Source organism: Phocoena phocoena, chromosome 21, assembly GCF_963924675.1.
Source record: "Phocoena phocoena chromosome 21, mPhoPho1.1, whole genome shotgun sequence".
Lineage (NCBI taxonomy): Eukaryota > Metazoa > Chordata > Mammalia > Artiodactyla > Phocoenidae > Phocoena > Phocoena phocoena.
The window spans coordinates 26,030,508-26,053,864 of record NC_089239.1 but is presented as its reverse complement, the minus strand read 5'-3'; the positions used below and the strand labels follow the sequence as shown (position 1 = coordinate 26,053,864).

Genomic DNA, 23,357 nt, shown 5'->3' with positions numbered 1-23,357 from the left:
AGCCAGAGGGGAGCAGGCAGATGTGCCGGGGACGCGATGGTACAGGAGAGACACCGCAAGTTGCCTTTTAAAGTTTTATTCACCTGAAGCAAGAGAGAGCTGAGAGTATGGAGGCACACACGCTATCCCACCAGCATTTCAGAGCCCCTAGGCCTGAGGGCACTAGAGGGCACGACCCCAGCACAACGTCAGCTCACCTCCAACCCACCCCGTCCAGCGCCTGCAGACACAGTGGTGCAGCCTCCCGGAAAACATCCACGTTTCAGCTTAGAAGGACAGAAACCCCTAATCGCCAAACATGAAGACTAAAACCGTAACGCACGATTGACTATCAAGCCACGCTGGACGCCGCGGGCCCTTGTCACCTGCTGGGAACAAGCACCTGTGCCGTCTGTCTCCTGGGCCGCCCCTCACTGGGTGGGCGAGGACGCGGACGCGGGGATGAGCTTGGGCTTGGCCTGCTGGGGCAGCACCACCTCAGGGATCTTCTCCCCGTGCTTGTATACGCTGACCGTCACGTCGATCTTCTCGCCCCCGTACTTGTTCTTGACATGGATGCTGTACTTGCCCGAGTCCTCGGAGGTCACGCCCTTGATGGTCATGCTGACATACTTGGCCTGCTCCACCTTGACCAAGAAGTGGTCGCTCAGCTCGATGTCCCTGTCGTTCTTGAACCACATCACGTCTGGGTCCGGGTTCCCGAACACCGTGCAGGTCAGGTTCAAGGTCTTGGGGGGAAGGTGGGCAGAGAAGGGAGAGTTAGAAAAAGAAAAGCCTGGCGGCCTCCGAGCAGCCTGGGCCCTCCACCCACTCAGCTATTGATCTGCCCTTCAGGACATTTATTTAGTCAACACGCTCTTTATGTATGTAGGCACCACACTAGACACCAGGGATCCAAAAAGAGCAGGAAGTTCACAGCTTCCTGGGGCAGCTGGAGAGAAAACTCAAAGGTAACCTTTTCTATTTATTCCCAAATCTAATCCATGTGTAAGTTGAATAAAGAATTTGAAGGCAATCAAGCTCTGGGTTTTTCAGTAGATATTTTTAGCCTGGTTCTAAATTTCCTTTATATTCAGACTCATGGGTTCCCTTTACCAGTTCTTCTGGCAAATCCAGAAACTGCGTTGTCTTATGATAAACTGCATTGTGGACACTTAGCAAAGCATGCTTTCGGTCCAGGATAAAGTAAAAACTAGTGCTAAATCCTCAATCCATGACCTGCAGGTACAGCTCGCCAGGTTTCCCTCAGCTGCTAACGAAAAGGGCTCTACATTTTCGTGTTTTGGCCTAATAAAACTTCTCTCAAGTAGCTATGTCCCCATGACACTGAGATGGAATCACTCAAGCACCCAGAGAAGTACCAATTAGATATCAGTAATTCCAGTGACAGGTGACCGACGGTAACTCCAATAAATGGTTTCCCTTATACACCCCAAATGACCTTGACAACTGGAGCGGAGATTGCTCTTTTTATTTCACACTTGACAAGGCGGCTCCCGCCTTCACACGAGGCGGGTGGGTCGCGTGGGCGAGGGTGTGGGTGGGGCCCACCTGCCCCTTCATTCGCGCCCTCGGCCGGCCCCCGGGGACCCGTGGCGTCAGAGCCAGGTGGACACCGGGGCTGGAAACACCGGGTGTCACAAACACACCATGTAATGTATCTCCCCATGGTGGGAAAGGTGCTCTGTGTGCATTTGGAGGGTTAGACTATTCCCTCCTTTGAGGACACAAGTTTCCCAGAGGCAGCCTGGGCCCAGCAGGACCCAGGACGCCCCCCTCCACACCGGCTGCTGGCACTGGGCCTGCCGTGGGGACCCCCCACTTCGGCCGCCCTCCCTGGGCACCCCGTTGCCTGCCCTCACCTTTCCCTCCATTATGGTCACCACGTCGGGTAAGCCGCCGAGCACCTTGCCGCGATCTGCAAAAGCAAAGCGACTCTGCTGAGAAAACCGTCCACGGGGACGATCCTGGGGGTCGGGCCCTGGGCTGAGCATCGAGGCGCACAACAGGAGCTGGGAGGAGAGCGCTGGCCCGGGAGAGGACACGGGGCAAGGCACACCGTAGCGGGGACCCGTGCTAAGGTGCAGGGTGGGAGCAGGGGGTAAGTGACTCCGAGCACGGGGGTCGTGAAGCGGTCGAGAGGAAACGCGGCCGTGAGCCAGGCATGAGGAGGAAAGTCTCACCAGGGGCTCAACACAGGGCAAGCCCCGTCCTTCTGTAATTTAGTCGGGAACTGGGGGCCTGGCCTCTAGAGAGGGGATTTTGCAGGGGGATGTACTGCAGGTATATTTTCATTTTCTGTCTACTGTGATGCTCTGACATCGTAAGTCCCGCCTGGCTGGGCAGAGACAACCCCCCCCCGTCAGCCAAGGGCCCAGCCAGGAGCCCGCCTGGGACCTATGCCGACAGCCCGGCCAGGCCCGGCCTCCTCCGCCTGCCCCGCCCCCGGGGAGGTGGCCCACCTCTGCCCGAAACACCCGGGCCGGGTGCCCGGAGGCTCGGGGCAGCCCTGTCGCCCAAAGCCCGGCAAAATCACTAAAAGCAGCCAATCGTACGTGTTCCCTCCGCCCCGCCTGCCTTTCCTCTGGAAACCCCAGTAAAGGCCGTGGCCTCAGTCTTCCCTCCGTCCTGTCCTCTGCCCCCTGACCCCCTGGCCATCCTCCCACGTGCCCGGAGTGGCCCGGCCTCTAGGACCCGAGAGCCCAACAAACCGTCCTTCCTGGGCCTGTCCTGAGCCTCCTCCGGCGGCCGCTCCTGACTGACCAGCTCGTGAAAGGACACAGAACAGGTGGTGGAAGGTGAAGGCAGAAAGGAGGCCGGGGGGGGGAGGGGGTGGCAGAGCTGGAAGGTGGGCTGTGGGGAAGCTGGGGATGAGCAGCTGAGAGCAGCAGGGGCTGTGGACAGTCCTGAGGGTTCCCAAGCGGGCAACAGGGTTTGCTGTCTATTATTTAATGCATAAAATGAACACCCTTAAGTACAGACCCTCTGCCCCACCCAAAATAATGTTTTGTGCTTGTTATAATCTAACATGTACTTACTTTTCTCTGCAAAAGCAGCTGCCCTGAAAATTAAAGGGGGGCAGAGAACAGAGAATAAAAGAGTCATGAGCAAATGCTATCAACCAAAAGCATCACACATTTCAGAGGTTTCTTAGAGATTAAAGCAAAATGAACAAGGAAACGTGTTTGCTTCTCCTAGAAGAACACATTCGGGTCACAGGGTCTGAGGACCCGTATGGATGTACTTTTCCTGCCATTTCCCACTGCCCTGTCTTCCAGCTGATAAAACTCACAGAAAAGTTTCTTTTTTCGCCAGATTACATTGGAGATTTTTAGATATTTTTGAAAATGTTGGTATTTGATTTACCTAAATCGTCCATTCATCCATTCAACAAATATTTACTGAATAACCTAGTATGAGACAAAGACTGTTCTCCGTGTCGGATGCTCTAAACTTTACACACATGTTTAGAAATCCCCAGTTATTCTTTAAAAAGTTGCTCTAAACACTGGGATATTGTTCAGCTAAAAAGAAATGAGAATTTTCTGTACCTTCCTCTCAATTTTGCTGTGAACCTAAAACTGCCCTAGAAATATAAAGTCTTAAAAAAGAACCTAAATATATAACATTAAAAAATTGCTCTGTGTGATGTGTTGCTATAATTATACCTATTTCAGAAATTCAGCATTTAAATTCATTTAAATTAACCCAGGGTTGGGATTCCCTGGTGGTGCAGTGGTTGAGAGTCAGTCTGCCGATGCAGGGGACGCGGGTTTGTGCCCCGGTCCGGGAAGATCCCACATGCCGCGGAGCGGCTAGGCCCGTGAGCCATGGCCGCTGAGCCTGCGCGTCTGGAGCCTGTGCTCCGCAGCAGGAGAGGCCACAACAGTGAGAGACCCGCGTACCGCAAAAGCAAACAAACAAAAAAAACCCCAGGGTTATTATAACTCTAAAATTAATTGATAGATGCATTTACAGTTTAGAAGAATGCCTTCTTCTAAACACGGAATGGCTTAAATTGTTATTTTTAATCCCAGTTCCTAGGAAGATCACATTCCTTGGGTCAGCTAGGCGTCCACAGATGTTCCCACACTCAGCCAAGATGACACCACGTCATCTGGACCCCAGACGGAAACATAATAGCCAAGCATGCAAATCTTACTTGAGCTGCTGGAATTCGGCAAACGCTTCATCAAAAGCTGCAAGGAAATATTTTGTACATTAGTAACCGTTGGAACGTGCTCGGCTTTTACTCATTCCCTTAGCTGCTCTGCTCGTGACTTGTTTGCTTAATGACTCAGCCAAAGGAATAAAGTAATGTTCTCTGAATGAAAGTGGTAAAATCAGATAGCTTCCCTCTCAGCATCCTTGATCACTAAGCTAATCCCTAAGTACAAAATTACTAGGTGCTAAAGAATAATGATCTTACCTTGACCGGACAAGTCAAGTGACCGTTGATGGGTATCTTGGCCGTCAAAAATCTCGAAGGTGTATTTCCCTTTATCCTTCTCGGTGGGCTCGCAGATCTTCAGCCAGGCCATCTCCTCACTCCCACCAACTCTCATGTGCTCACCTGATGCAATCTTAGCATCCCTTTGAAAAAGTCACGGGGACATACTCAATTTAGAATCCCATATTATATGTACAATACCTGTGGGGCAATATTACACATCTTTCAGGGAGAGCCTCCTCTAACTGGCTGGAGCTGGTGTCATCATAGATTTTTCTGGATATTATACATTTACTAACTACATCAGCAGCTCAGCTCTGAAAACCTTCTGAAATTAAATCTGATACTTAGTTTTTAAAGATACCTTGTGGTTTAACATATGTTTATTGATAATAGGTAATAGACTCAAATACTCTAGACTGTATGGCATTTTTCTGCTCAAAAAGTTAAAAATAGAGTCACCACGTGATCCAGTGGACGCACACCCAAAAGAATTGACGGCAGGGGCTCGAACAAATATTCGTACACTCACGTTCATAACAGCGCGACTCACAGTAGCCAAAAGGTAGAAACAACCCAAGTGTCCATCGACAGATGATGGATAAACCAACTGTGGTCCATCCATATAATAGAATATTATTCAGCCTTAAAAATGGAGGAAATTCTGACACCTGCTACAACACGGATGGGCCTGGAGGACATTATGCTGAGTGAAAGAATCCAGTCACAGAAGGAGAATGACCGCGGCATGGGCTCAGCCAGGACGAGGGGTGAACGCTGAACTAGAGGGGGAGTCCACCAAACGCCAAACCACACACAACCCGCTGGGCGCCCTTCTCAGAGCCCTAACCCCACCTGGGCTCTAGCGCAGAAGCCCACGGCCCCCTGAGCCAGCATGTGCACCGCCTGGCGCGTGACCCTGAGCTCAGCTCCAGAAAGGAGCCACCCGCCTTCCATCCTAAGCCCTGACCTGAGTTCTGACCCTGCCTCTGTCACAGCCACGACGCCTTGCTGGACTGGGCACAAATGCTGTTCCCAGACACCATGTGAAGCCACCCGCCAGCAGAGGGCCGGCAGCAGACCCCCCCGCCCACCTGGCTCCCCCTCCCAGCTCAGAGCCCCCAGCCTGGCTCCACCCCTGGAGTGAATTCCAGAACCCTCTCTGATCAGCAGTCCCACCCTCACCCTACACCCGCTAAGGCTGGCTTCTGCTGAATTAGCCAACTTATAAGAAGGCAAACAAGTCCTGGTAGCAAAGCACAGCTGCTGGCTGCACTGAATTTGTTATCACTGTTACCCCCTAGACAGTGACTTTGGCTAGAAGGACTATTTGTTTGTTATTGTTTTGGGACTTAAATGGGCCAAGTTGGATAAAACCTCTTCCTTGGTTTTATTATTGGATCACAAAACATGCCCAAATCCCTTCACTCCCAACTAAATTTAAAACATCTTACGTTAAGGTAAGAAAGAGGAGGATGGAAGAAAGCCTAGGTGTGTCTGCTCGTTTGTGCGAAAGAAACCCAGGAGATGGATCCCTGCAGGGTGTGGGGAGGGGCTGGAGGAGAGGGTGGGGAGGGGTGGTGGGCAGCCCCGCATCTCCCCTCCCGCAGGGAGCTCCAGGCTTCACTGAGATTTCAGGGGCCTCTGCATGTGAAATTTCCTGGTTGAATTAAAATCCAAAGCGTTTTCTTCTATAAAGAGGCCACGCGGCATCTTCAGCGGCTGTGATGCTTCTAAGTCTTCAGTGGTCCATACTTAGCAATTGGAGGTCTAGCCCTTTCTCGATGACAGAGTAATTTCACCTTCGAGCAAGAGAACAAAATCCTTTTGCGAAGGGATCTGCTGAGTTCCCCTTCGTATGCTTCTAACTTGTTTGAGACAGGTTTCAGCATTTCTTCTAAGTGGTCCTCGATGTCTTTTTTTTTTTTTTTTTTTTTTTTTTTGCGGTACGCGGGCCTCTCACTGCTGTGGCCTCTCCAGTTGCAGAGCACAGGCTCCGGATGCGCAGGCCCAGCGGCCATGGCTCACGGGCCCAGCCGCTCCGCGGCATGTGGGATCTTCCCTGACCGGGGCACGAACCCGTGTCCCCTGCGTCGGCAAGCGGACTCTCAACCACTGCGCCACCAGGGAAGCCCGGCCCTCGATGTCTTACTCAGCATTTCGTCAAAGAACAATCGGCCTTGCTGACGCCCACATTTCCCCAAATCCTCACCATTCTCTACTGATTTCTCGCCACCCACTGGCACAGAATGTTCAGGTCCACAGCTTGAGTCTCCCTTGGGCGTCCCTGACTCTGTTAGGTGGGCCATTTAGCATCCAGCAGCACATTGTATTTCTTTCTTTTTTAAAAAATAAATTCCATTATTTATTTTTGGCTGTGTTGGGTCCTCGTTGCTGCACGCGGGCTTTCTCTAGCTGCGGCGAGCGGGGGCTACTCTTCGTTGTGGTGCACAGGCTTCTCCTTGTGGAGGCTTCTCTTGTTGTGGAGCACGGGTTCTAGGCACGTGGGCTTCAGTAGTTGTGGCACGCGGGCTTCAGTAGTTGTGGCACACAGGCTCAGTAGTTGTGGCTCCTGGGCTCTAGAGCGCAGATTCAGTAGCTGTGGCGCACGGGCTTAGCTGCTCCACGGCATGTGGGATCTTCCCGGACCAGGGCTCGAACCTGTGTCCCCTGCATTGGCAGGCGGATTCTTAACCGCTGTGCCACCAGGGAGTTCCCGCAGATTGTTATTTCAACAAATGTGTTATATTATTCTCTATTTTTCCAAGTATTGCCTCACAAGAACTTACTTAATAGTCAAATAGTGAAAAGTAACCAAGGTTATATTTCGGTGATAGAATATAACTATAAAATAAAGTTTAACATAGCATTGAATACTATGTAATAGTCAAGTAGTAAAAAATAACTAAAGGTTATATTTTAGTTATTAAAGAACTGAAGAAATACTTGTGTTGATTCTGCTTGGAGAAGAGAAGGCATGGCAACAACCACACTCAGGAGTCCGTGGAAATCTGCAACACGACCGCGAGCTCTGTTGGTCTCTAGGGATGGTTTCTTCTGATACAACTTTTTTGATGAGGCAGACGTGTGATCCGAGCCCTTATCTCTCAGTCTGTCTGTCGGCCTGCAATCAGTCCCCTCCTTTCAGCTGGATGGCCCTCAGCACCGTAGTGGCCAGAATCAGACCAACTAGTGTTCGATCCCTGCTCTTTCACTTACTAGTTGTGTGACTTTGAACAAATGATTTATCTTCCGCTTGCAAAACCTCAGTTTTCACATCTATAAAATGTAAGTATTAACACCAAGCTCATGGGGCTTTTGTGAGGGTTAAATGAAATCATGGGTGTGAAGTGTATAACACACGGTAACACAACATACATGTACCCGCGTGCCCGGGGACGTGTTCCCGCGGGATGTGGCATGTATTTAAACTCTGCACGCCCGGCACCCAGCACAGAGCGAGCCGTGCCCTGGGAGGCAAAGCTGGAGAAGCAGTAGCCTCCTGCAGGGGACAGACGCGTTTACCAGGGAAGATAAGACCCTTATCACAGCTGCACACAACTTACTGAAAGATGATAGGCTGTAAATAACAAAGAAGCCCAGAGAAGGAAGTGATTCATTCTCCATTTCCAGGAGAAGGTCTGATTCAGCTAGAAATAGACATTTACTCATTGGTTTTAAAAAATATATCCTTATCAACAATTACATCACAAAACTACACCAGAGTTTCAATCTTCAAAGCTCCTGTTATTGGAATCCTCTAGAAAAAGCCACTTCCCCACAAACCCCTTAGTATGGGACCTGCAGTGACTGTACCCGATACAGATTTCCATACTAACGACCAAAAACAGAGATGCAGGATTCCAAACACAGATGCGCTAAGACGTCAGTACATCTTCTTAGTTTATGCTTCTGATCATAACTAACAGCTAAGACAAAAGCATAGCACGTCAAAATGTAAATAGGGAAAAGATATCCCAAGGCATTTATCCATTCAGCACTTCGGTTTACTCACGAATAGATTGACCTCAATAATGCTTTTACAAGTAAAGTAGTCATAAGCATGAAGTTTGCCTTTTGAAATGTTAATTAGGGAAAATAACATCTAAAGGCACGATGTGGATGCTCTGAGGTCCCAGTCCACGGAGGAGCAGATGACTTTGGTATATGGACATCACTGAAAACTTGGCCTGCAAGTGTTGCCCATGTCCTCAGGTTAGAGACAGACACCACAGTCCCCGTTCCCCCTCTGACGGGGTGCATTAGAGATAACCCTGGGGGGATGGTCGGAAAGGCAGACCCCTGGGGGCTGGGGGCAGGCACTCGTCCACACGCTGTGACCATAATGAGAGTCTCCAGTGTTTTAGTAGCGAACATGCCCACCTGGACAGGCAACCAGCAGCAGACATGAAATACAGAGAAAACCTGCTGTTTGTACAGGGTTTCATCCCTCTCGCTTTCTTCTTTTACGTACAATTAAGTTTGTTTTGGTCCTTTTCTCTTTAATCAATCTAGTGAGAAACCAACAGACTGGAAATCTGGAGCACCTTTTCCAAATATTATTTTTCTATTAGCTCTGCTGGATTCCAGACAAAATGTGTGTCACCAGTAATTATCTTTCTCCTTCTCCACCCCCCACCCCCTGCCCCCCCAGTTTCTGTGATGGTCCCGCCCCGAGCCCAAGGCTGTCATCATTTCTCAAAACTACAAAGTCTTGAGCAGACTTGGCTATGAACACGTGTCCCAGCCGTGAGCCCTGGGCACCGCCCCATGGATGGCATGGCCACAGTCCACGGCACATGGACACTTACTTGTGGTACCAGTTCACTTTCATTTCTTCAGTGAAATATTTCATGAAACACTGAAGTCTTATTTCTTCTGAGGTGCAGAGTATCTTCAGTGGAGAAGCAGAGGCTCCTGCAGAAAATAAAACATACTCAGCTCTGAGGAAAGCCGTCTGTGCTGTGTGAGGATGGACAAGCCCTGTGGCCAGGTTACATCCTGCTGTAAATGCATCCTCACGCATATATTCTAACATCCGTCAGCCACAAATCCTTACAATTTGCCCAGGCCATGTTCATTCATTAAATAAGCTTTTGCCACACCAAAATTATCTGAAAATCTCTTTGACGACAGCATCAAGGAACTCAAATGGCCCCAAGAAAATATTCCCTAAGGCACTTCTCACATCCCTGACCACTTCCATCCAGTCATTACCACAGGAATCAACTTATAAATTAGACCACACACAAGCTTCCCACATAGATGAGATTCCAAACTGACGGGGTCTGCCCTGTCTGCAAGATTGCACCCACCTTCTTGCATCTCCCCACTCCTTCTTCCTGGCATTTGCTAAAATAACCTTTCCCCTGAAGGGAATGGAGCCTCTAGGCACTCAATCCCTTATAGAACTTTCTGGAAAATCCATGTAAATGATGCAGGGATGGGAATCCCCTCATGGAGCTCCGTGGCTGGAGCCTGTCTAGCTGAATGCCCCACCTCCGTGGCCTCTGGCGTCCTCTTTCTCTCTACTCCTGCCCAGAGAGAAAGGCAGAAAATGATTTTTCCGAACCCATTCCTCCGCTTTGCTTCTCCCTACATGGGGGAGGGCAGTGGGCTGACCAGATGCAGAGGGTAACAAGCTGCACATCCCTGAGCACAAAAATACGGAAATGTTGCAGTCTTAAAGAGGCCAAATAGCTTCAAGTCGAGGGTCATTTTTCAGACTACACTCGCAGTCGATAAATGATCACGAGCCCACAAGGTTTTCCAATCAAGTGGGGAGGAGGGAAAGGTACCATCCATGAAACAGACAGACAGAAGGAGAGCAGTTCTCAGCTCAAATGCAAGGATGGTGTCTGGCACTTTCCCTAAATACTGAGAATCAAGCCCTGCACACAGAATTAAACGCTACCCCACAGAACCAGATGGGTTTCATTTCAGCTAGAAAATCAACAGATAATTAACTTCGCCCACCACAGGGAGGAAAGGATGGCAGGATGCATGTTCCAAGTAATCAGATTACAGGAGCCTGATTTCCAAGAATGATGCTGACCAGGGCAACGTGACCTAGGAAGCTGTATCCCTATTTTCTGATTTTATATCCGCTGCTTCCTTACTGAGCCTTGATTTTGAAGGCTTAAGGGGCATTTGTATCTTATTAGACAAAATTTAACCAGATAGGTATTTAATCTACACAGTCGCCACACCAAAAGTAAGTTCTGCCATTGGTGTTTTCTGTTTCACAACTGATTCTTAAAGTTATTTGATTAGACATTTCAGAGTTCTATAAATATTAAAAATGAAGGTATACAGTTTAAGCTTGGCCCCTTTTAGGCAAAATACACCTTAGACATTTTTGTAAAATTGAAGGATTGCCAACGTTAAAGAGCTGGGTGGGTAATGTCTTAGAATACACATCTCGTGATGGGGGGGAGTTCCGAAGTGCCATAGAAGGAAGGCTGGACTCCTAATCTAGGGACACGAGAATACTCTGCTAGTGGTTAACTGAGTGACCCAGGACAAATCACACAACTTCTCGGTAACCAGAGTCCTCATCTAGATAATGTGGGTCTCTTCCAAGGTTCTGCAAAAATACAAAGAGTCCCTCAGCACGTCTTGTCAGATACAGTTAATGGAGATGCCGAAAACCTAACCAAGGACTTTGAGTCTCCAATTGTGCCTTCTCCATCTCAAAAGTCAGCATGGAAATGAAGAGAAATGTCAAAGGCATGCACACACATACACATAAAGCATCATCCATGCAGAGAACTGTAACTTTGGCATCGACTTTTATAACGGGTTTGTTTGCAGCCAGAGAATTACAGAACTTTACATCTGGATGAGAACTTGGATGTCACCTTGTCCAAATTCCTTATTATAAGGATGAAGAGGTTGAGGAAACCTAACTCCCTCTATAACAGCAGGTTTGCTTCGCAGCCAAGCACAGCCTTTAACCTTCGGGACACGAAGAACAAACAGTTCTGTTCTGTGGGCTGCTAGCTGACCCGGCAGGAAAGCCTCCTACACTCTGCCACCCACAAGTCACTGCAGGATCCTCTCTGTGGGATCAGGGTCGGGAAGGAGGAAGCCCGGGAGGCTGACGTGAGGATCCCATATTTATCCAAAGCCTCTAGTTGGCCCTGAAATTCGAACAAAATTTGGGGGGGGTCCCCAAGAAGAGCCACTGATTGCTTCCCAACATGCAAACCCCAGAGGCTGTTTGGTCTTAGAAGCTCCGGGAACACTATCTCCCCACACCCCGCCCCCACAAGCTGTGAAGGGAAATTTGGTTTAAAAGCCAAGAAAACGAATAGGGAAATGTTTCTGTGCTCCAGGAAACAGGATCACTGTTTTGACAGCTCTCTACTTGAAAATTCAGAAGTACTCCTTACATCAGCCCAGTATTACACCTGGTGGAGCTACAGAATTTGACCTAAAATGCCTCTCCCGGGTGGAGCTGGACCCTCGTTCAACAGGCAGAGGCCACCAGGCACCCAACACGCATGGCGAGACCGTGACTCACGTCACAGCGTCCAAGTGACTGTGAGCAGAGCACGGGGGACGCGTACCCATCTTCACTCCGGTTGTTTCAGGAGCGGCGCGCTCAGCGCTGTCTGCTATCGGTTAGACCAACTCGGGGCTGCATTAGGTCTAAAAAGCCACTGATTGCAGGTGACAAGAGCCAACTTGGAACCCGCGCAGGAATCATGGCGTCTTCGAGGATTAAGAATATTCCTGGGCGGCGGGGGGCAGGTGGAGGAGAAGTGAGGGTGTGTGTACATGTGAGCATGTCTGAGTGTGTGCCTGGGCTTCAGCACCCCCAAGGGCTCTCAGAAGACACAGAAGAGGCAGAGGCACAGCTTCCCTGAGGTCAGAGGTCAGAGGACAGAGGACGGAGGTGACCGAGGTCCCTGATGGATGCAGCAAGGGGACGTGGGAACCACAGACGTCACACCCGGACCGACACCCCAGGCGGCCACGACACCTCAGGGCTGCGGGGAAAGCCCACTGCAGCCTGAGCGGGACGGCCGGGAAGACGGGGCAGCTCTGGGATAATGGGCCACGTGCGTGGGCTGCTGCGGAGAAGCCCCCGCTTGCTACTAACACATCCACCTCGTAGATCGAGTAACGCTTGCTCTGCTCCTTTCCGGCTGCAACAGCACTGAACATGCAGCGTCCAGCAGACCCAGGGCCTGGCTCCTCGGGAGGACAGAGGCTGAAACGTGATGCCGTGTGTCCCGTGCCTTCTCTCTGCCCACCACACTCACTCTCAGTAAGACGCACGTGGTCCTTCCAGGCTCGGGCATCTGGGACCCAAGATCACGAGAATACAATAGGAAACTACCTTCTGTGTTGCTCTGTGCCCTTCACTGGTCCCTTCACTTTTTCAAGACACCACGACCATGCGCACCACCAATGTTACAGGTCACGTGACGCTTTAATGCAAGGTCATCCCATGGAGCATAAGCGTGAAGCCGCCTTTCAAGCGGCTTAATGTACCTTCGCAAAGTGGCGTGTACACCATGGAGCGGCATTCGGCCCATTAATAGTATCAGCAGTAAAACTCATTCAAAATGTGGTCACCTACGCGACAAGCAAAAGCAAAGAGCGACAGTCTACCTTACGGGGACGTTTCGAGAGAGTGATGAAAAAATAAACGTCAGAAGTTTTCCAGAAGAATGACCAAAAACCCTTACGGGGCAGCAGCTGAGCTCAGACCTGGGAGAGATGTGAGCTTCTGGTCCTGACTCTAGCTGCCAGAGCCCCGTGGTTAAGCCACCTAACTGCTCCGGGCCTTAGGTGCCTGATCTGATGACATCAATTAGGTCACCTCTAGAAAGCCCACAGCCGTAAAGTTTTATAATCAGCAGAAAGCCCTCTACAAATATAAGCTATTATTATCAAATTAATAACCAACATCTTTGTTCTCACAGTTTCCATGGAAGGGTAAATAGAGAGGAAGAATTTATCTGCAAAGCTAAGAAGTGGTTTAGTATGTATTAAACCAGACACAAAACCAGAGGCTTCAAAATTCATCATCGCTATTCAGCATTTGTAACGCAGACGCTGAGAGCAATTATGGACAAAGCATCACGAAGTGGCTAATTAGGGAGTCCAAACTGAGTTTGTTTTGTCTCTCTTCATATTTTTTTTTAAGAAAAACATATTCTGCATATAATGCCGAAAACCCCTTTAAAAAGCATCACCGAGGTGGTCAGATAACTGTTCTGCCGTTGAATCTGGGGCCTGTTCACAGGAGATGCACTGTGGTTCCATTAGCTGTGGAAAATGCCCTTCTCGGGAAATAGCAATTTTAGCACCAAAATGACTTGAAAGTTAGAAGGCATTTACTTACCACAGACTCTACTCATGGCCAAAATCATATCCTCGTACACTGAAAGGAAGAAGGAAACGTATCATTACGATGTCTAATTTTATCAGCAGCATTTTCATGTTTAATTAAATTGGTACGGGAAATCAGGATGTTCATTTGAAAAATGAAACATTAAAATGGCGATAGTTATCCATAAAAGGCTCATGTGTGGCGATAAATCCTTCTAATCTATTCACTTTTTAAACAAGGAACATTTTGCTCGACATAAATCCGACCATACATTTAATTGAACCTCTTCATCACTGTTTTGATCACTTTAATACATTTGTCACAAGATAGAACTTGGCTCCTGAAGGTGAACTAAGACAGCATTTCATTGAAGCCCAGAGTAATATCATACCTTGTTCTAAAACACTCAAACAGCTTTGAATGCAACTCAAGTACAAATCTATTTTCTCTTCCTGTGTCCCCACTTAAGAAACAATATGTACTAAGGATACAGATGCTGTGCCTTTATCACACAGTTCATCCTGCTGGCGAAGTGGATTTCCTTTTAGTAGAAGGAAGAAGGTTTTATTCTACCTTTGCCAGCTATCTCAAGGACAGACACATCTTGACCTCTCTCGTCTTTCAAGGTTGCCTTATATTCACCATGGTCCTTCTTTGACAACTGCAAATAAAACACATCCCATATGTACATAAAACTGACGCCATGATACAAAATGTAATACAGGCTGATACATTCTCTTTGCAAACCATGTTAATTTAGGAGGCAAACTGGGAGATAATGCAGAATTCACAGGTTGTTTGAGAGAACTTTCTTATCTTGTTTCTATCTCTTTTCTTTAACACAATGTACCTTTGGTAGTAACAGCTCACAGACCCCCTTCTCCAGATCAGGCAACTTTTCCGTTTCATACAGAGCATCATCCTTTAGCCATTTGAAAACGGTTTCCTTCTTGGTGTTCGCAACCTACAAGACAGGAATCTTACGTTGAGTATGTGAATCGCTGTGGCTCATGAGAAAAAAGTCTACTCTGATTGGAAATCACAGACCTAAAAAAAACCAATTTTTATTATGGACAGTCTCAGACAAATGCACATGGGAAAGCTGTCGGTTCTAATAATAGCAAATACATTTCTAAATTTCAGCTTCTCAAATAATTAAGCCCTGACAGTTCCATTCGGAAGAACAAATGATTCCTCTTTGTGCTAACCCATGAAATTAGATGGTGCAAGGTTTTTTGGTTCATGTGAGATGTCAATAATAAAGACAAGATGTAAGCAGTGTATTTTAAATTTATAAATAATATAAAATATCATTACTGGTCTATAAAACTGTTGAGTGACTGCTTTTTTGGCAACATGACATTGCGGACACACAGACGCAGGGGAAAGAAAGTTTAACACAAAACGAGCCCACTGGGCACGAGGACTTTCCTGCTACTAAAATCCCTCGAAATTCAATCTCTGTCATAAGCCTGAACTCGAAACTCAGCTTTGCAGAATTCCAAAGATGAGTAAGCGTCTCAAGTCGCATGCTCTGACCTACACGTCCCACGAAGAAGAATTATTCTGGCTCTGTTGGAGCGGAACGTACTGATCACATCGAATTGTGTGACACGGACCATTCTGCATTCACATCCCATACAGACTCAACAACAGAGATGTCAGCGACAAAAAACAAATTAAAAACATTGAGAGCACGTGATTAGTTCCGAGAGTGTAGCAGTGCAACGTATTTTAGACTTCCCGTAGCAGCTACGTCAGCTGCTGTCGTTGGTGACAGCCCTGGGGGACAATCCCCAGACGGCAGGGCTCCGCACTGGCACACGGGGCACAGCAGCATGCCCGATATGGAGAATAATTCCATAAATGTTTCAGAGTAAGTGCAGGGCTGTCTCCCGCTGGTCTGGGAGCTAGGCTCTTCCTCCTGAAGCCAGGACCACGTGGTGACAGTCAGGATGGAGCGAAGCTAAACAATCCCAGCAGACGATGTCCTTTGTCCTAACACCTCAAAATCTCCCTTGTGTCCGTTTCCACGCCAAGCCAATCCCCGACTCTCCCCCACCTTAATTCAGCACTGCTGCCTCTTACTCTCATTTTCCAAGATACTTACACTGTCGGTCCTTGGGTGCTAAATAAAAACCTTTCCAATGACCTTCAGCCTCTGTTCTCTAAAACCTATATCCTCAGTTACTTTATTTGTCCTGTAGCTCGGGGTGCAGGTGGCGGGGAGGAGGGGGGGGTGTCTTCTGTCTCCAAATAACTCATTTGTCGCTTCTCTGAACTCTCTGCAATGTCTCTACCACTTTTTCTTTTTCTTTTCTTCCCTCCTTCCTTCCTTCCTCCCTCCCTCCCTCCCTCCCTCTCTTTCTTTTCGGCTGCATTGGGTCTTCGTTGCTGCGCGAGGGCTTTCTCTAGTTGCGGCGAGCGGGGGCTACTCTTCGTTGCAGTGCGTGGGCTTCTCATTGTGGTGGCTTCTCTTGTTGCGGAGCACGGGCTCTAGGCACGCACGCTCAGTAGTTGTGGTTCACGGGCTCAGTAGTTGTGGCACGCAGGCTTCAGTAGTTGTGGCGCACAGGCTTAGTTGCCCCGTGGCATGTAGGATCTTCTCGGACCAGGGCTCAAACCTGTGTCCCCTGCGTTGGCAGGCAGATTCCTAATCGCTGCGCCACCAGGGAAGTCCTCTACCACTTTTTCAATACGCGCACCTCACATGCACGTAAGTATCTAGGAAAAGGTCACAACAGTATCACTCCTGAGACCCGGGGCCCTGCCCGACTCTCACGGTGTCTGAGTGTGCCCTCCCCAAAGTTTTACTGGAGGTGTGTGAGAAATCTCTCTCCCAGATTTCCTTCCGTTCATGACTGAGGTTTCTCTTGCCTTAAACTTTTCTTTTAAAAGATGGTTTTCTGTAAAGTTATAATATGAATACGTCCACACATTGATTTTTCTCCATGTGTTTTGTTATGTAAGTAAATAGAACAATAACCACCTGCCAAAGTATTATTAGGCAGAAACCTATGTGGAAGAAGGGTTCACGGAACCCCAGGAGTGGTGGGACATGAGTATGCAGGCTAGGTGGGTTAAATTGCAAAAGGCTCACCTCTCAAGCAATAGTTATTCAGTTTCTCCAATGTCTGTGTTCAAAGACATATGACTCACTTTGATCAGGGAACTTAAAATATTATCAAATATTCACAGGAGGGCCTACACCGTGTCAGAGCACATGGGGAGCCTATTTGTCCCACCGCCCTTGTGAGCATGTACTCAGGACACCCTTGTCAGAAAAAAGGCCAACTGACCACAACATAGCCGCTGCCTTAGCTGACATTTACCACCGTGTATGTTTAAGGTGTACAATGTACACAACTTGATACACGTATACGTTGCAAAAATGGTTCCCACAATGAGGTTAACACATCCTTCACCTCACATGGTTACCACTGTGCGTGTGTGAGCGGTGAGAACACGCAAGGTCACTCTCTCAGCAACCTTCAAGTATATAATACAGTGTTATTAGCGCCAGTCACCACGCTGGGCATTAGACCCCAGAACTTACTCATTTCATAACTGGTAGCTTGTACCCTTTCACCAACATCTCCCCCACCCCTTAGCAACCACCGCTTGTTTCTATGAGTTTGGCTGTTTTTAGATTCCACCTATAAGTGAAATCATGTCGTGTCTGTCTTTCTCTGCCTGACTTACTTCACTGAGCTTATTTCCCTCAAGATCCATCCATATTGTTACAAATGGCAGAATGTCCATCTTTTTTATGACTGAATAATATTCCTCTGTGTGTGTGTGTGTGTGTGTGTGTGTGTGTGTGTGTGTGTCACATCTTCTTTAGCCATTCATTCGTCAGCAGACCCTTGGTTGTGTCTTCGTCTTGGCCATTGTGAGCAATGCTGCTACGAACACATGGTGCAGGTGTCTCTCCACAACAGTGACATCACTTCCTTGAGATGGACTCCCAGAGCTGGGATCGCTGGATCGTATGGTAGCTCTATTTTTTTTTTTTTTTTTTTTTTTTTTGCGGTACGCGGGCCTCTCACTGTTGTGGCCTCTCCCGTTGCGGAGCACAGGCTCTGGATGCGCAGGCTCAGCGGCCATGGCTCACGGGCCCAGCCGCTCCGCGGCATGTGGGATCTTCCCGGACCGGGGCACGAACCCGTGTCCCCTGCATCGGCAGGCGGACTCTCAACCACTGCGCCACCAGGGAAGCCCTGGTAGCTCTATTTTTAATCTTTTGAGAACCTCCGTACCGTTTTCCCACAGTGGCTGCACTGATTTACATTCCCACCAACAGTGCATGAGGGCTCCCTTTCCTCCACAGTTTTGCCAACATTTGTCATTTCTTGTCTTTTTGATGATGGCCATTCTGACAGGTGGCCTTCACCCTTGATTTGTCTTCTGTTTTCCTGCTCAGCGTCTAAACATGATTGAATGTCCCCATCCAGCCAGCAGGGAGAGAAGGACTTGACCCCCACGTCCATGACCCACTGGGACTCCCAGGGTGTGATGGGCTCAGCTCAGTCTCCACCCATCTTCCATCCCATCAGCCAGCGCCATTCAGACTCCCAGCCCCCGGCCACCAGCCCACCCGGACAGGCGGCAGGCCCCGCGTCAGCCCTCGCCTCACTCAGGGCGCCGCTGTGCGGTCTTCACTCCTTGAACTCCTCACCTTCCTCATTCCATGAAGCCACTTCTTGTTTCTCCTCTTACTTCTCTGAGGACTTCCCCTCGGTAATTCCCTTAAAAACCCTTCTCTCCTGTTCTACTCTGACAACATGATATTTTCCAAAATTCTCCAAGTTTCCGTTATCTTTCTGTCTCCAAAGGCTGACCTTCAGCAAACCTGACCCACGGGCGTCGTGCTCACCGCCACGCGTGTCCTGCTACCTCATAAGCCTCCACAGCAGAGCTTCAGCTTGCTGTGAGGGTCGGGCTCACGGTGCGCTGGTTATACCATATCGCCTGTGCTACAGGCGTAACCGACGAAGTACTTGCAAAACTGAATTTATCCTCAAAATCCTCAGACTTGGTCCCGCCCCTGCAGTGCCGGTTAGTATCACAGCACCACCTGGTCTCCAAGACAGAGACCTAAGATCGTCCAAGACACTGTCCTCGCTCACATCCAATTACTCACCGACTCCTGCTGGAACCATAGCTCCCCAACAGTCTTCCAGTGTATCTCCCACTCTGTGCACGTGACCACTATGCTCGTCTGAGTTCCCATCTCTCATTGAGTCTCTTGGGCAGCCTCCCCTCCGGCCTTAAGAAACAGCCAGAGTCATCACGTTCCTGAAAACCCCAAAGGCAGGCTCCCCGCCGTCTGCAGACCAGAGTCCACCTCTGCCCTGCTGGATGCCCTCTGGTCCAGCCCCCAGCTGTCTTACCAACCTTATGTATTTCTTATTGTGGTAAAATACAGATGACATAAAATTTACCATCTTCACCATTTTTAAGTGTACGTTTCTGTGGCATTACGCACATTCGCGTTGCTGTGTAACCATCACCACCGACCATCTCCAGAACTTTCTCGTCTTCCCAACCTGATACTCTGTCCCCATTAAACACTGACTCCCTACCCCCATCCTTCAGCCCCTGGCCCCCTCCATCCTACTCTCTATGAGTTTGACTGCTCTAGGGACCTCACGTAAGTGGAATCATACAGGGTCTGTCCTTTCGGGTCTGCCTTATTTCACCCAAGGATCATCCGTGTTGTAGCAGGTAACAGGATTTCCTTCCTTTTTAAAAGGCTGAATGACAGTCCGCGAATTTACCACATTTGTTTATCCATCCATCGATGGGCACTTGGGCCACCTCCACGCTGGGTTATTGTGAATCGCACGGCCACCACCATGGTGCACACGTATCTGTCTGAGGCTGGATCGTATCGTAATTCCACCCATTACTTCTGAGGAGCTGCCATACTGCTCTCCACAGCGGCCGACTCATAATTCACCCTCTAATGCTGCGGCTCCTAGTTTCCCACGTGGCTGTTTCACAGTTCAGCCTGTGGGAGCAGTTTCCACCCTCGCCGGCCTGTATCCTTCCCAGTCATCCCCCCGCACTCACTTCAGGACCACCCTCGTCGACCTGTATCCTTCCCAGTCATCCCCCACACTCAGCTCAGGATTCACCGCTTTGTTGACTTGTCTGCTTGTTTTCCTCTCTTGTCTGTGAGTAGCTTGGGAACAGAAATGATGCACGACCGAGCTTTCCCCACAGCCTCTTCTTCTACAGAGACAGCCGTGTAGCAGGGGCTCGTTAACTTAAAGTCTGTTCCCCAAAATGCAGGTTTTTATAGTTAGTAGTGATTCAGGCTTACTTTATTACTGAATTGCTCAAACAAAAACTTAAAAGCATCTTATCCCCCAAACATGCCTTTTATTTCCTAAAGAAATCATATGAGCAGCATAGAAATTACCAGATACATTTCACCATAGCATTCTTTCCCATATGTTCACTTACTGAAATCTTAAATAAGTATTTTATAAACTACCTCCTTGAATCTTCGTTCCGTTGCCCCTGTAATCTGTTGACAGAGACCACAGACGAGACTGAAAGTCTGAGTACCACCCCGCCCCTAATCCAACCCCCTGCGCTTCACCACCAGTGCGATCTGAATGTAGCTGCTCCCTGACTGTCTCCACTGTCACGAGAATGGGAGTCTCACTCTCTCCTGGCTAGAACCGACTCCTCACCTTACAGACCAGCCGGACTTCACAATCTTCTGTAACATCCCAGTGCAGATACTCAGCGAAATGAGGGCCTGGCAGGGAAAAGGGAAAAAAGTTTAAATAAAGGAAAAAAATGTATACATATACACACACACATACAAATGCATTTTGGGCGGAAGAAAGTAGCTGTTCAGTCTGAAACCAAGATAATTTAATAAAACTAATTTTCAGGGCTCCGCAGTCAGGGTGTTCAATACCGATACTGAAATCTCTATTTCTAGCTGGGTGATGCTGTCTGATCTCTCCTTCTCGGTGATGTCTAATAGCTATTGCTCTTTAGCAGGAAGAATAATGAAATATTATATTTTTTTCTCAAGACGTGTGTTTAACAACATCCAACAGCATGGTATAAAAAAACGTTAAAATAGGAGAACTAATTGAGGTAAGATGAAGAAAAAGCCGTTTGACCTAGCAAGTATGTCAACAAATGATATTTATATAGCATTTGAAATCAAAGATTAATTTATATATCTTTCAAAAATATCATTTTTACTTAATATAAATGCAGAAGTCATATGCTAATAATACATTCAACACAAAAATACAAAGCAGTTTTAGAAAGTATTTATTGATTTCTTCCATATAAATACATCCTACAAAGTTGTAGGAATCACATTGTAGAAAAAAGATCATATTGTAGAAATGAGTAAAATAAATATTTTTGACTACTAAAAATAACTTAAAACAATAAAAATAATGTCTTCATTTATATTTTAAAAGCTGTATTCTAACTTCTTTTCAAAAACTATAGAAATCCCATATAAAAAATCTTTTTCAAATAAACCCTTGGGTTGTAGTTCAGTTTCTAAAATGTATCCATTTTCCTTTGTATCTAGTTAATATGCATTTTTATTTTTTACTTATTTATTTATTTTTAATATGCATTTTTAAAACGATATATTTTAAAAGTATTGTTTGTAATTAAAGTGAAAACATCTAAAAGTTGAAAAGTTCACACACTTTTAAGTAAAATAACAAGCTCCTGGCTATTGGAACTGGGTCTACTGCCCTCTCTCCGTTTCTCCTAATAATCCCCCCAACTCACCCACCCCCATTCTTTATTCCTTTTTGTCACAATCACTGGACTCCATCTGGATGTGTAATGGAGGCACCCTTTCCTTATCACTGCAGGAAAATACCAACACTCAACAATAGATTCCAGGGCTTTTCAAGGTAGAGGCAAGAGAAAATACCGATGAAATAATGGGAAAGGTCAAAGAACAGAAGAAAATCCAAACTTCTACAGCTAAGAAGTGGTCTGACTTCTCGATCACTTAAAATCGAAGCTAGAGTCATTGGGCATTAAGTAGGATCTGCTCCAAGCAAATGCTCAAATCCTAAACCTTTGTCTTGTGCTAGTGGTGGGGAAGCCAGCCAACCACCTACCTTGCTTCCTGAGAAATTCCTTTCTTTGAAATTCAGCCTCTTCTAGGACAGCCTTGAATGCTAAATCCAATATTTGAGGGGAAACAAATAGAAATGAAATACATTTGCTTCTCTCTGGTTGAAAGAATTTGCTTTGAATTTTCCTTTACAGACACACGAAGACCTTCCACACAGCATACCGTCTCCGATGAGAACCAGAGAAGACTGACTTTTTGCTTTTCCGTCATGAATCTGCACAGTGTAGGTGCCTTCGTTTTCAAAGGAAAACTGATCCATCACCATCTCGATGAGGCCAGTTGACTTGTCACACTTGATTCTGTGTGTCTGGGAGCACAGAAGGAAGGGGAGAATTCCACCATGAAATTCCTCCCTCCAGTTTTCTCGCTGGCACCTAACGGTTGCATCAACTATTGTATCTTAAGGGATCATGGTGCCCCAAAAACACACAAAAAGAAATTTCAGCCACTGAACCTCTCGGTGAACCAAAGAGCAAACGAGGGACCTCTTGGTGAACCAAAGATCAAACGAGGGACATTCGGCGATGAAGCCCTAGGTCTGCGTGCGGAGTGACCTGCACACGAAGAACCCAGCAGAAACTCTGCACACTCCTCGGGAATGTGCACCTGACGTGAGATAACTCAGCACACGGGGGAAAGAGAACGGGGCGCCCTTGGCCATGCCCGATCACAAAACCACAGGCAACAACCAACCATCTCCACAGCCGCGAGGGCTTCAGTCTCGGGGACTCTGGGGACACGGGCGCCACGACTGGTCGCCCCCACTCAACACCGCCACCAGCACCAGGGTTGAAGGTGCCCAGGCTCTGCATCCCCCATCCGGGCAGCCTCCAATGGGGACCCTTTCCCGGTGCCGCCCGTCCAGAGCTCACGCCTCCCTCAGACTCTGCTCTCATCGCTTGTGATGAGCTACAGAGACTGACGTGTCGTTGCGAATGGACCATGTCTTGTTATTCCACCCTTGGATACGACATCTGCAATCAAGCAGGGGTCAGGGAGGCAGAAGGAGCACATCCAAAGAATGACTCGTCTTCGATGCAGCCATCATTCAGGGCAAGGACAGCACAGGGACCGGGGCTCCCCTCAGGAACACGACTCACACCACCACAGAAGGGCTGCTTCCTCTGGCCTTGACCTCCCCAACGCTACGCCCAGAATGAACAAAAGCATGACAACCTTTGCTGGTGACCTTTCCTGCAGGCATTCCTGCTTCCTTCCAGAGGAGCCCAGCTGGGATTTATGCAAAGGCTTTCCAGCCTGAGTAATGAGCCGTCCCAGGAAGGTGGGGCTGTGGGGTGAGATGAGCGAGTCATCGCCAGTAACCTGTGGTCAGCAGCCAACAAACAGGACGAGAGGGAGGAAAGGCCACTCCTTGCCCCGAGAGCCTGCACTCCTTCTACAGCCCTTACCTTGATGAG

General features: G+C 48.2%; 1 protein-coding gene across 1 annotated transcript in view; it reads right to left on the bottom strand.

Annotated features, from left to right (window-relative positions):
• Nucleotides 1-410: 410 nt before the first annotated feature.
• The window catches only part of MYOM2 (myomesin 2), a 73,505-nt gene continuing 50,558 nt past the window's right edge, over nucleotides 411-23,357 (bottom strand). The window contains exons 25-36 of the mRNA XM_065899870.1: nucleotides 22,102-22,246; nucleotides 21,923-21,982; nucleotides 20,501-20,568; nucleotides 14,647-14,760; nucleotides 14,370-14,457; nucleotides 13,809-13,847; nucleotides 9,262-9,367; nucleotides 4,430-4,593; nucleotides 4,163-4,199; nucleotides 3,039-3,061; nucleotides 1,863-1,918; nucleotides 411-728 (exon numbers count right to left, since the gene is read on the bottom strand). Coding sequence (XP_065755942.1) covers nucleotides 411-728; nucleotides 1,863-1,918; nucleotides 3,039-3,061; nucleotides 4,163-4,199; nucleotides 4,430-4,593; nucleotides 9,262-9,367; nucleotides 13,809-13,847; nucleotides 14,370-14,457; nucleotides 14,647-14,760; nucleotides 20,501-20,568; nucleotides 21,923-21,982; nucleotides 22,102-22,246 — 1,218 coding nt within the window. The remainder of the gene's footprint in view (nucleotides 729-1,862; nucleotides 1,919-3,038; nucleotides 3,062-4,162; nucleotides 4,200-4,429; nucleotides 4,594-9,261; nucleotides 9,368-13,808; nucleotides 13,848-14,369; nucleotides 14,458-14,646; nucleotides 14,761-20,500; nucleotides 20,569-21,922; nucleotides 21,983-22,101; nucleotides 22,247-23,357) is intronic.